This window comes from Bubalus bubalis, chromosome X (assembly GCF_019923935.1).
Source record: "Bubalus bubalis isolate 160015118507 breed Murrah chromosome X, NDDB_SH_1, whole genome shotgun sequence".
Classification (NCBI taxonomy): domain Eukaryota; kingdom Metazoa; phylum Chordata; class Mammalia; order Artiodactyla; family Bovidae; genus Bubalus; species Bubalus bubalis.
The window spans coordinates 10,565,109-10,578,551 of record NC_059181.1 but is presented as its reverse complement, the minus strand read 5'-3'; the positions used below and the strand labels follow the sequence as shown (position 1 = coordinate 10,578,551).

The window sequence follows — 13,443 nt, the reverse complement described above, 5'->3', positions numbered from 1 at the left end:
TTACACAGCAGATTGGATATTCCAATGTGGTCCCTGTTGCGTAAATGCTCTGACCCTTCCCTGCCACTCTGTTTTCTCCATTGTTTCAGGTGCTCACACGTGAAAGGAGGATGACAGTGGAACAAGTTAGATGGCTGGGAGAAACAACACGTGCATAATTGTTCACATATAACTATATGGTTATTTGCAAGTATCAACTAATATATAAATGACATCTGGTTTGTGTGGCTTGCCCACCTCTGTACTGGCTGGCCTGTCAGTTCCCACCTGGGGGCTGGTAGTCTCTGGGTAAAGTTCACTGGTAGTTTCTAAGAAAAGTGACTGCTTGCTAGCAACTCCTGAGCAAGATGCTGTGTCTCTTAAAAAGACTCTGATGCTGAGATTGTAATCACAGCTGACTAGCAGGCTTCCACGGTGATCAGAGAATTCCTGTGTATCAGCCACCAATTGGTGCATTCCTTAAGAGAAGCCAGCATCTTATTTATCTTCATCTCTCTGGCTACCCAGTATGCAGTGGTTGTTTACTCCCATTACAGTACTAAATGTAGGGGAGGATATATCCCCTACTATACTAAATATACCCCGGGAGGATACAGTCTTGTCTAATCTTGACACCTTGCAGGGGACTTTCTGATTAAGAATGGTGCCCATGACTTAATCCAGTGGCAGACACTAGGATTCCAAAGGAACCTTGCACTTAGCTCCTCCCTGCCCAGATCCATGGTGTTAGTGAGCATTGAAAAGCAAGTAAGTGCTTTGGTAGCCAGGCTCTAATGTGAGCTGAGTTGGGACTGTATTTCTGTCAAACAAGATTACTGTCTGTAATCAATCCTAAACAAATGTGACAAGAAATTTGAACACTAGAATAATGGCTTCCTTTCCCAGAAATTGGCTGATATTATTTAAATGTATGGCATATGTGCCGCCGATGTCTTGAAAAACCCACAATGTAAAAATCTTTGGCTTTGAGCAAATACACCTGGGCTCTAACTTTTGCTTTCTGCCATGTGGAGCACCTTTATGTTTTACTGTGTTTATATTTTACTGCAATAAGAATATTACTTTGGGATCTCGAGCTGGTGAGCTGAACTCTTAGCTACTCTGGTATCTTCTAGAATGGTAGCAGTTATGAAGACCAGGTCCACCCAGTTTTAGACTTGTGGGAGTCTGTTCAAGAGGCATAATGGTTTTAGGATATTATTTTTTTAGGTTTGCATAAGCTACTCAAAAGTACTTGCAAAATCAAACTAAATCGTGCATCGAACCTGAACTGGCGACTCAGGGAGGGAGGAGGGAGGAGGGTTCAGGATGGGGAACACGTGTATACCTGTGGCGGATTCATGTTGATATATGGCAAAACCAATACAATATTGTAAAGTTAAAAAATAAAATATATAAAAAAAATCAAACTAAATCTTGTTTGGAGGATTCTCTAAGACCACCCACACATTTAATGATTGATTAGGAGCAATCTGAATATAGCTGTGGTGTTGGAGAAGACTCTTGTGAGTCCCTTGGACTGCAAGGAGATCCAACCAGTCCATCCTAAAGGAAACCAGCCCTCGGTGTTCATTGGAAGGACTGACGCTGAGGCTGAAACTCCAATACTTTGGCCACCTCATGCGAAGAGTTGACTCATTGGAAAAGACCCTGATGCTGGGAGGGATTGGGGGCAGGAGGAGAAGGGGACGACAGAGGATGAGATGGCTGGATGGTATCACCAACTCGATGCACATGAGTTTGAGTGAACTCCGGGAGTTGGTGATGGACAGGGAGGCCTGGCATGCTGTGATTCATGGGGTCGCAAAGAGTCAGACACAGCTGAGCGACTGAACTGAACTGAACTGAATATAGTTGTACTCATGGCTAAAATTCATTTCAGTGACAGAATAAGCATACACAGCTTGCTCAGGCAGGGAAAGAGGTGTAAGTAGAGCCTGGAGAAATCTATCTGCAGCTTTCCTATGCTCTCTCCCTCCCGTGAGAGGTCACGCAGAGCTCACCCTCCCTCCAGCGGTACAAATGCAGTGTGTGATGTTTACACCCAGAGAAGCCCATTTGACACTCAGGCTTTAGAGTTTCTATAGGAGACTGGTCACATGGACATTCTCTGCCTAGCAACCACCCAAATTCCAGGCTCCCAGGAGGAAAGCAAGTGTTCACCATGATCACATTGCCTGTACAAACAGCCTAGGCCCCCAAAAATGACCTTATCAGTTAGTAATGGAGAAAATATTCTGAAAGCCAAGTTCCCTAGCAGCAGGCCCTTCTAAAGATGTCAGCCTCAGGCCTATTGTGTTAACTCTTTTGCACAAGTCCAATAAACCATTTTTAGAATAAAGAAATCCAATGGGAAATTATGGTCCATTAAATAAATCATTGTAATTATTTGCTGATATCTCTCTCCTAGTGTCTAAGTATAATTTGTCCCGTGTTTAAACAGTAACCACAAATTTGCATGGTTTTGCTGGTGTATGATGTAATGGAATGAGACTGCTTCATGTAATTGTAATAAAAAATTGTAGGAGATTTATATGAAATAGAATATCCAAAGATTCTTATAATTGTGAGTTCTTCAGTATGTAGAAACAAAGCACATGATTTATGTCCAGAATTCCACTTTTTTAAAAAAATTGAAGTATAGTTGATTTACAATGTTGTGTTAGTTTCAGTTTCTGGTGTATAGAAAAATGGTTCAGTTTTATAAATATCTTCTTTTCTATTGTGGTTTATTAAAGCATATTGAATATAGTTCCCTGTGCTATACAGTAGGTCCTTGCAGCTTCAGAATTCCATTTTTAAGCAACTGGAAAGAGAAGAGGGATAAGAGTCTAAAGTCATAGGTTGTTTCTCAGCCTGTGTGTCTCTGGGGCTGCCCTACAAGGCCCTGAGGTGCAGTCACTCCACACTGAGGTCAGGAATGACTTCCAGTTTTGGTGATGCTGGCATTTATCATGCTCCTTTGTCAGGTCAGAGTAAAACTCTCTTGCTTAGATAGTGCTTGTTCTGTGTCAGAAAGCAAGAACCGAGATGGAATTCAGTTCACAGGAATGCAGCTGTTTGGGAAAACATGTTTTTAAAATATAAAAGCAGAATCTTAAGACATGTGAGTAGCATTTTATTCTAGGTTTTAGAATCTTAGATTCCATGTCTCCACCCAACACAATCTATCTCTTGTGCAGAGAAATCGTCTATTTGAGTTGAAACGGAAGGCAGGCCGGTATAGAAATGGGAGGAAAGTTGACTCCGTGGTGCACTGTATTTGCTTGATTCTTTCAGACCAAACTCAAGAGTTGAAACTACTTTCTAATCAGAGGGTCTTAAAGGAAGCACAGAGGTGCAGTCAGTGCTTTCTATTTCCTGATTCCTTGTGTGCTCCTCTTCACGTTTCTCTTTGAATCTCTGCAGTCAGGGAGCGAAGGCACTCATTTCCTTCACCATTGTCTCTGGTTTCTGTCCTGTGACTACTGGGCTTTTCCTTTGAAGTGATATGCTGTCTTCAAGCCTGGGAAAGCTTTGTTTTCTGTTGACTTTTAGCTGAGGCATTAGAAAAAATTTGGAAAATAGGAAAAAGGATCCATAAACCTGTAAACCTAACTAGGTCACTGTCCTCACTTTTGAGTCTTTCCTTCCAGTCTTTAGCTTATACTCATACATGACTCCTTTCATGATTGTAACGAGAATAGTGAGTGTGTGTGTGTATTTTTCCCAATTCTTTTTTTTTTAATTCTCTTATTCTTTCAAGCCTATAGAAAAGATGGAGGAATAGTACAGTGAATACTTGTATACCTTTCACTTAGATTCATCAATTGTTGCCTTTTTACCATGTTTGCTTCTCTCTCTTTCTCACTGTATAAACTTATTTCAGAAGCACTTATAAGTTGCAAACATCATAGCACTTCACTCCTAAATACTTTATCATTCATTTCCTAAAATTGAAGACATTGTCTCACATAACTGCAGTATCATGATCACACCTAAGAAAATTAACGTTAATTCCATGACATCATTTAATATCCAGTTCATATTAAAATTTCTCCATTTATCCCCAAGTGTCTCTTTAGCTTTTTTGAAATTAAAAAATTTAATCAGTAATGAATTTGAGGTTCATTTGGTTATGTTTCCTAGTTTTTTTAAACCTGGGTAATCACCCTCTCTTTTTCAGTTCTTCATAACAATGACTTTTTAAAAAAAATTAATTTTAATTGGAGGATAATTACTTTACAATATTGTGACTTTTAAAATAAAGAGGCCAGGCCGGTTGTAGCAATGACCAGAATTTGATTCATATTTTGTCTTGATTTGATTCAGGTTAGGCATTTTTGGAAGAATAGTTCACTGGGGATGTTGCGGACTTCATAAGGACACATCAGGAGGCACGTGCGGCACATAATATTCCCTCTTTAGTCACACAGTGAATGGTGCTGAGTTTAACACCTGGTTAAGATAGTGACTGTCTAGAGGTCTCTTGTAAAGAAACATTTTTCTCCATTTTAGTTTCTAAAATACCATCCCCTACTGAAATGAACTAGGGCTCATGGAAGAAATGGTTGGTTTCAAGTCTGGGACAAGAAAAGTACAGGATGAGGCCAGAAGGTGTTGCTGGACTTAAAGGAAAGAAGAGTTTAAAAACCAAGGGGAAGATTTTGTATAAGGTCAAAGAAGCTAGCTTGAAAGGATTCCTGCTGGCCTCATTTGGACAGTTTGAACACAAAAAACAGTAATGACAAAATTGGATTGTAACACATTATATGTTTTTAAAATTACAAAATAATACTCAGGAAAAAAAAGGCCAATTTAAAAAATGTAGATGCCACCCCTGATGTAATAACTGAGTCAAAAAGGGATCATAAGTGGATGCCAAAACTGTTAGATGAAAGGTTTTGAAAAGTGGGATATTCATATGTTCTCAAAGTATCACCTCAGTTTTTATTAATTAGAGAAGCTTATCTTTTGAACTGAACACCTCATACCCAGTTTTCCAAGTTTCATGATGCTCCTACTGTTGATGGCTGCACGCTTTAGCATCTACTCAACGCACCACATGTGCTGGAGCTCACACCACCCCAGCCATGGTGCTGGGCACAAGAGAATCAAGGACTAGTCCAATAAGAACACATGCCCTGTCCTGGGGGACTTATCGGGTAGCTTAATGCTTCTCTACATTTTGGGGTTGATGGATCACCTTCCAAGAAAGTGATGAAAGCTGTGGACTCACTTCCTGTAAAAGTGCACACACATAGCAATTGGAACATCATTTCCCAGTATTCATATCCCAGAAACCTCCCATCCATCAATATTCTAAGAGTCTCCTCAGATACAGACCCCCAGCTAAGATGGTTTTTATAAAAAGGAGATGGTAATAGTACCCACTTTACAAGGTAGTAACGAAGAGTGCATTTTTTTTCTAAATGGAAAGCACTTAGCACAGTGCCTGGTCTATGGTAGGAAATTAAATGGGAATTATTATTGTGCTATTATTATTAATCTCTTGCCTGCTGCAAAGCCTCCTACCTGGTCTTCATGCCTCCAGCTTTCCTCTTCTCAATCCACCTTCTGCTGGCAATCTGGTGGAAGGTAATCTGTAGCCTGTTAGGATGCTGGTTCCCCAAATGGTTACTGATGATGGCCATTAGAGGTAGGCGTGGCCTCTCTGCTGATTAGAGTGTACATTTCTCCCTCTAAGGCATCCTTATCCCACTTGGGGTGATTCTTTCTCTTTGGCTAGGAGAGTAAGACACTCCTTTTCTCCTGTGTGAATCTAATGTGCATTTTCCAGCACTGTTTTAAACTTGGAATCACCTTGCTTTTTATTTTAACTTTTGGTCTGCATGGTTGATGTTGCCAGGGACCATTCTTGCCATATAAGGTGCAAATATTTTATTTTTGTGGGGATAGTGTGGACAAACAGAGCAGGTGCTATGGGTTTATTTTCTGGATATGCCACTTCCTGGGTAATTTTTTTTCAAGTCCCCAATCCTAAACCTCAGGATGTTCATCCTTTAGGGTTGCTGTGAAGAACAGTTGAGATGGTGCTTTGTAAACTTTGAACTGATATAAAAATACTATTTTCCCCCCTATGTTACATTTCAAGCAAAAGTGAACTGGAAAAGAAGATTCTTTTTTGCTTTCTTTTTCAACAGCTTTTTCAAACATCTTAAAAACAGCTCCCCTGCTTATTGTTGGATTCCAAAACTGTACCTTGAGACTGTTTCTTGTAAAGTACTGCTGATAAGCACCATTTGAGTATGCCTTCCCTAAGGGATTAAATGTTGCTGAAAAGGTGCTCTTTATTGATCGTGATTCACTGCCCGCTGATGATGCGGTGTCAGCCAGGGATGGAGTTAATACTGATATAGACTACTGTGCTTTTAATGTCCTGCCAGGGTTGTGTTCTACCATTTACTATTCAATGCAAGACTCATTCAAAACATACTAAGTTATTCATTCCGTTGCTCTTATATTTTATGGCTTCCAGGGGCTCTTTGAGAAGGAAGTAAGTATAGTGATAACAACGCTTTGGGGAAAACTGTGTGCATGGCAACCTGTTTTAAAACATGCTTTCTCCACATGAAATGGATTTTGATATAAAGTATTATAGGAATTTATGCATGCTGGGGATCTTAAGAATGCTATTAGAATTTTTTAATTCCAACTCCCTCTTTCTGTTAACGAATAAGAAATGGTTTAACAGCTGCCTCAGGGTAGCAAAGAAGGTGGACTGTGTGAGGCAGTACTCTACCGTTGCCCTGGTGCCTTGGAATATGTTTTCTTCTATTAGGACTTTATTAGGAACCAGGAGTCTTTGACAAACAAACCTGACTATGACAAGCCTTTCGTTTGTCAAAGAACCACATGTAGACCATGGCAGTCAAGTCTTGTAAGTTGAGCCAGTGTTGAAGGATGGCAAGTCCTGTGTGTTGCCGCTGGTGATTTTGATTTTGTCTTGGAAATAGTACAGTAAACAGCTTTTTAAAAAAGTGTACTTCCATTATTTGGAGGGTACTTGCATGCATGAAGGAGATTTGCTGTGATTTTGACTGTATATAGCCAGACCTTACAAAAACCTTTCTTAGTGAGTGACAAGGGGAACCATTGCATGGTGATTATGGTTTGTTTTTGCTAAAATCATTATTCATTTGTTCTAAATCAGTGCTATCCAATAGAACTTTTTTGCAGTGGTGAAAATGTTCTATAATCTGCACTGTCCTTATGATTATGTCAATTTTAATCTTAGCTCTATTTTAATTCTAGCATTGGCAAAGTTTTTATATATTTGTGTGCTAAGTTGCTTCAGTCATGTCCAACTCTTTGTGACCCTATGGACTGTAGTCTGCCAGGCTCCAGTGTCCATGGGCTTCTCCAGGCAAGAATATGGAGTGGGTTGCCATGCTCTCGTCCAGGGGATCTTCCTGACCCAGGGATTGAACCCATGTCTCTTATGTCTCCTGCGTTGCAAGCAGATTCTTTACCACTGAGCCACTGGGGAAGCCCGATATATATATATATGTTTCTTATATTAAACATAGAAGTGTAATATTTGAAACTAGGAATAAAGAATGCTTTTACCTTAAAAAGAAAATCTGCACTGTCCAGTATCACAGTCACCAACCACACATGCCTGTTGAGCACTTGAAGTATGACTCAGTGTATACACATGAGGAATGGAATTTTAAATTTTATTTGGTTGTAGTTGATTTAAATTCAGATAGCTACTGTGGCTTGTGGCTGCCATATTGGACAGTGCAGGTTTAAAACTGTTTGCTCCTCAAATGTAACAAGACTCACATGAACAGTTCCGTATTCTGTGGCCTTTCAAAAAATTTAACATGTAAGAGCCTAATACCTAATAACTCTCCCCACTGAGAAGTGTGTGTGTGTGTACAGAGATTATTTAAAGAGATAGGTTAGTCTTAAGATAGAGCTGAGATGTCATGAACTAAGTGAAAATATCCCCAGAGAAGTATATCTTATGACTTAAGTCTACTCTGTTTGAAACAAAAATGAACCCCTAAGTCTTACATGGCACAGATTTTATTACATCTGCAGGAGCTGTTGCTGTTCTGCATGCAGAATTGTGTTTCTAGCACTTGTGTTTTGCTGGCACATGACTTGCCATAAAATCAGCATGCTTAGCAGCATTGCTTATTTTGAGAATTCTGTTCTTGAGTGTTGTGGTTTATTTGGTCATTCTATCTCTGCCCCTGAACACATATGAAAAAACGAGTGAACCCGGTCATTTGCCTTGGAGCTTCCCTTTGTTAGGCTTACCCTGTGCCATAGTTGATGCATTGGCAGTTTAGGGCCGATAGCCAGCAGACAGGAAATGAGAGCCATTAGGTTAGACCCACCCAAGTCCACTTGCTAAAGTGGGTAGGGAATTGCTCTTGGTACAGGAAAACCACACGCTTTGCAGTTTTCACTGCTTCTTTTTATTTCCATGACTTTTTGAGAAATATCATGTTATAAACACATAACCCTCATAACCACAACGGCTTGTATTTTTATGTAGTTTCAGAGTGCATTTGTGCAATCTCTTTTGGCCCTCATAGCATTTTGGGGAGGTGTAGGTATCCTTACTAATTTTTTCTGGACTCTCAAGGGGTCAAATGACCAGTCTGAAGGTACATAGCTAATAACTAGTACAACCAAGAGAGTGAGGGGTAAGATGTAGGCCCACCCCACCCTTTCCCGAGTTCAGCAGCAGGGAAGGAAGCTTGAACTACTTGAGAAAATGGAGTTCCTTTGGCCCTTTGGACCTTCTCACTTGTGGCATCAGGGTACACACCTTGTGGGCCCGCTGTACCACACAGCTGAGACTTGAACTTGTGGCCTGGGTTAGCATGATATGGGGATTGTGGCCCCACCTTGAACAAGCTGTGTGCCTGGTGAGTCACTCGAACGTCCTTGACCTTCATTTCTTCTCACATAGGAAGTTGAGTGCATCTTCCAAATCCCCTTTTGTTGCAGAGAACCAGAAGGGACTCTATGTTTGTATAGTGAGAGTGCATGGATAAGGATATATCAACTTTTCTGGGTTCTTTTTTTGAAAAAATATTCTTTGGTTATTATGTGTTTTCTTTATTGAAAACCCTTTGATAACAGTAGAAGTGGTTTTCCTGAATTAAAATCTAACTAGGAGATATTTTCTACTTGATTGTTCATCTAACAAATCTTGTCTTTTCTGCCATTCTTGAGCTTTTTCTTTGTCTTCACCATACTGTAGCCCCACCCTCCCCCTTTCAGTATTTTGTTCAGAAGTCAGGGAGGAGAGTGAGGTTGTCTCTTATGATTTTGTTTATGTATTTATTGATATTTACTCAATATGTTTAGCGTAAATCTTTGTTTTCTAGCCTGTCAGCATAGGGTTTCTCCAATTGCTTCCTCTCCTCTCTTTTAAAAAAAGTGAATTTTGAACTCTTATGGAATTCAAACTTCTGTTGCTATAAGTCAGCAAAACCTTGGCCAAGGCTAGGAGTAGCTCAGGCATAAAGCACTTAGGTCCTGGCAAAGCCATCTTCATAGATCAGTAGAACTCTTGAGGGGTTGATCAACCTGCTGGTTTACTTGGAACCAAGCAAAAGGAACCCCAAAGTGAGCCTGTGGCTTCAAGTCAAAGTACAATTGTAGGCCTATCTCGTGGAGAAGCTTTATTTCTACAGAAACCCCAAGATGGCGGCATCTATGTCAAGACTGAATACTACATGTAACTCGACATAGTTGGAGCAACACATAAAGTTTCTAATTTGAAAACAGCAAAATTGTACAAATTATTTCTCAAACCCTTGGACCTATGATAATGCTTATTGAAATGGAAAACTTCCATGCTGTTGGCCTGTATTAGTGGTCTTCAGAAGGTTATACATTTCAGTCTAAACTGAAATGCTTTTATAAATTTTCTAAATAAAGTACTTCCAATTTAAAATAAAAGCAAGTGATCAATTCCTCTGACAAAAGAAGGAGACCATTGGTTATGGTTGAATTAATGTCTTCCTGGAGTGACTAGGTAGTAATATTAGAATATTCCTTAGTATTTTCTCTGAGTGGGGGGTAATTATGGAAAGTGTTTGGGATCATAAATAGAATAATTGTGCAAAATTTTTTACATTTTGCTGAATCAGTTCATCTTTTGCTCTAGTGACAGATACAGTGATGCCAGTGATGACAGCTTTTCAGAGCCAAGGTTAGCTGAGTTGGAAATCAGCTGAAACTGACCCATGACTTGGAATCACCAGGACAACCTGAGAGGGTGAGATGGAACCTTGAAGTTCTTGTTTGTTTTATAGACAAGCTGTCATCTTGGTGCAGAAGGGGGCATCACAGGACTCATCTCACAGGATCCCAGGCTGCTCCTGTTTGACTGGCATAGTGAGCAGAACAAACTTGACAGCTGGTTATGCTTCTAGTAATCTGGAACACCCCTGAGAAAGCTAGCAGTTAGGAATGTGCACGAGGCCAGGAATAAGTATATCTGAGCACCTATAAATGGATACATGGAGGCTGTAGTGGTTAGAGCTGTAAGAGTGTAGCTGAGGGGTCAGCAAACTTGTACTGTAAAGGGCCAGACAGAAACTGTTTTCAGCTTTTCAGGCCCTGCAGTGCATTGGAGATGGAGAGCAGGCTTGAACATCCACACATAAATAGGCAGGGCTGTGTCCCAATAAAACTTTATTTCCAAACACAGTGTGTTGACCCATGATCTAGGTCACTCATGAAAAAGCAGATTTCCTTGAATGTGTAGAAAATAAAATAGTGTTTTCTTTCTTTGTAGGGAGATGTCAGAGACTGGCTTGGCTTCCAAGGGCAGCTTGTATCCCTCACAGCTCCTGGAGGTTTTATTAGAGAAGGTGGCAGCCTGGCTGGCTTTATTCCATTCACACTCACAGGCCGATGCTGCTTGGACATCCCTAGGGGTAGGACAGGTCTTAAATTGTTCCTGGTCTTTAGTAGTTCAGTTCAGTTCAGTCACTCAGTCATGTCCAACTCTTAGTGACCCCATGGACTGCAGCATGCCAGGCCTCCCTGTCCATCACCAACTCCCGGCACTTGCTCAAACTCATGTCCATTGAGTCGGTGATGCCGTCCAACCATCTCATCCTCTGTCGTCCCCTTCTCCTCCTGCCTTCGATCTTTCCCAGCATCAGGGTCTTTTCCAGTCAGTCAGTTCTTCGCATCAGGTTGCAGCATCAGGGTCTTTTCCAGTCAGTCAGTTCTTCTCATCAGGTTGCCAAAGTATTAGAGTTTCAGCTTCAGCATCAGTCATTTTAATGAATATTCAGGACTGATTTCCTTTAGGATGGACTGGTTTGATCTCCTTGAAGTCCAAGGGACTCTCAAGAGTCTTTTCCAGCATCACAGCTCTTTAGTAGGGACAGCAGCTTTTGGAAAATTTGTACAGAGTCAGTCGCTCCAGTATGATTTCTCTTCTTATTTCACTTAGGGGCAGAGCATTGCTGTTAGCCAGGGAAGGCACATCCAGGTTTGTTTAGGTTTGCCTCAAACATGAAGCCTTTCAGAAGCAAACCAAAATGATGCAAAGATTAGTTGGAGGTACTTTAAAGACTTACATTATTCAGCTTCTGATGTGGCTAATATTTATATTCTTTTTCTTTTTTTTTTAAGGCTCTGAAGTAACTGAAGCCAAGATGAAGGAACTATCTGATGAAATCACCACACTTGTAGAATCACTCTGTTCTCCACCAAACATGGGATGTCCAGCCTCAAGGGGAATCTAATAATATGTACTCCAATAAACCAGAATCAAAAGGGTGGTTTTCTTCTTCCTCCAGAGGCAACCTTTGGTTCTTGCAAATTTCTTCAGCTGATTAAACATTTCCCAACCATCTCAATGGACAGAAAGTGTTATGGTGTTTTGTCTGACATATGGTGACGTCCAGATGGTAAGCAAGGATCTAGGTAACTGAGGCTTCTCCAGGCTATATGCGAAGGCTGGCAGGGCACAGACAATGACTAGTTTTGAGTCAAAAATGAGTCTTTCTGTTACCTGGAATTCAGCCACAGATTTACATGTGGCCCAAGCTTATTTCAATTTCTCACTGTTTATTTCTACTAAAAAGTGAAATGAAACAGGTCCAAGACTAGGGTTGGTAAGTAAGGCCCTGGCCTCAGGCATTGAATTTAAGGGAGCATAAAAAAATTCAGGAGTCAAAATCAGTAACACACACACACACACATACACACATACACACACACATATTTATTGAGCTGAAATTCACATAACATAAAATTAACCATTTCAAAGTGAACAATGCAATAGCATTAGGTACATTCACAGTGTTGTGTAACCACCACCTTTATCTGATTCCAAAACATTTCCATTCCTCCAAAATAAATCCCCACACCCATTAGCAGTCACTGTCCATTCCTCCCTCCCAGCCCTCCGCAACTCCTTTCTATTTCTGTGGATTTGCCTGTTCTGGATATTTCATATTAGTGGAATCATACAATATGTGGCCTTTTGTGTCTGGCCTCTTTCACTGAGCTTGATGTTTTTAAAGTTCATCCACAATGTAGCCTATGTCAGTTCTTTCCTTTTTAAGGCTGAATAGAATTTCCTGGTATGGATTAGACTACAATTTGTTTATCCATTCATCCATTGATGGGCATTTGGGTTGTTTCTACCTTATGTCTTTTGTGATAGTGCTTCTGTGAACAGTCATGTGTAAATAATTGCATTTGTTGTTTTTGCCACACCGTGAGGTTTGTGGAATCATAGTTCCCTGACTAGGGATCCAACCCAGGTCCTCGGCAGCGAGCGCACAGAGTCCTAACCACTGGACCACCATGGAAGTTCTGTAAATAACTGAATATCTGTTGTGTTTTTTTTTTTTTAAAGCTCTTTTGGTAAACAGTTATACCTAAGAGTGGAATTACATATGGTAATTCTATTTGACTTTTGGAGGAAGCATCAGTAGTATTTTAATGTAAGAATTTTTAAAAACCAAAACTCATTTTAAAAAATTCACAAAGAGCAAAATACCATAGTTTAAAATAAAGATAGGATCTAGCCCTGCATCTCCCTCACCTGCCCCAGTCTCCGGTCAGCTGTACAACATTCTTATCCAGTATGCTTCCTGATTTCCCTGTTGAATGTGCTTGCGATGACTTAGTTGTTGCTTACATTTGAGCCTTCTGAAACTAATATAAATATTTTAACTGCTCACTTGATTTTTTTTGTGGTTGTCTTTGGCCTTTAACTTTTTTCTCTTAATGCTGTAAAACTTTATTTTGTGAACTGCTACAGAAGATTCATCTACCAAACATGCAGAAATGAAATGAATACTTCTGGTAAACAAAAATATTAAAGAGCTTTAGGGTGCCACTTGTGAAAATTACAGCTTGAAGATCACAAGAGGCTCCAAACGAAAAGCCCACATGGAAGGTTAAAAGCTGGAATAGGCCTCCTAGAGAGAGGTACGTAAG

At 40.3% G+C, this 13,443-nt stretch overlaps 1 protein-coding gene across 6 annotated transcripts in view; it reads left to right on the top strand.

Moving 5' to 3' along the window:
- CTPS2 (CTP synthase 2) overlaps nt 1–13,188 on the top strand; it is a 110,603-nt gene extending 97,415 nt beyond the window's left edge. For 5 of the 6 annotated variants that reach the window (XM_044937580.2, XM_044937578.2, XM_044937575.2 and 2 more), the window contains 2 exons: nt 10,139–10,249; nt 11,623–13,188. In XM_044937580.2, coding sequence (XP_044793515.1) covers nt 10,139–10,208 — 70 coding nt within the window. In that variant the 3' untranslated portion in view covers nt 10,209–10,249; nt 11,623–13,188. The remainder of the gene's footprint in view (nt 1–10,138; nt 10,250–11,622) is intronic. The other variant, XM_044937579.2, reaches the window with a different exon arrangement.
- Nucleotides 13,189–13,443: the final 255 nt, after the last annotated feature.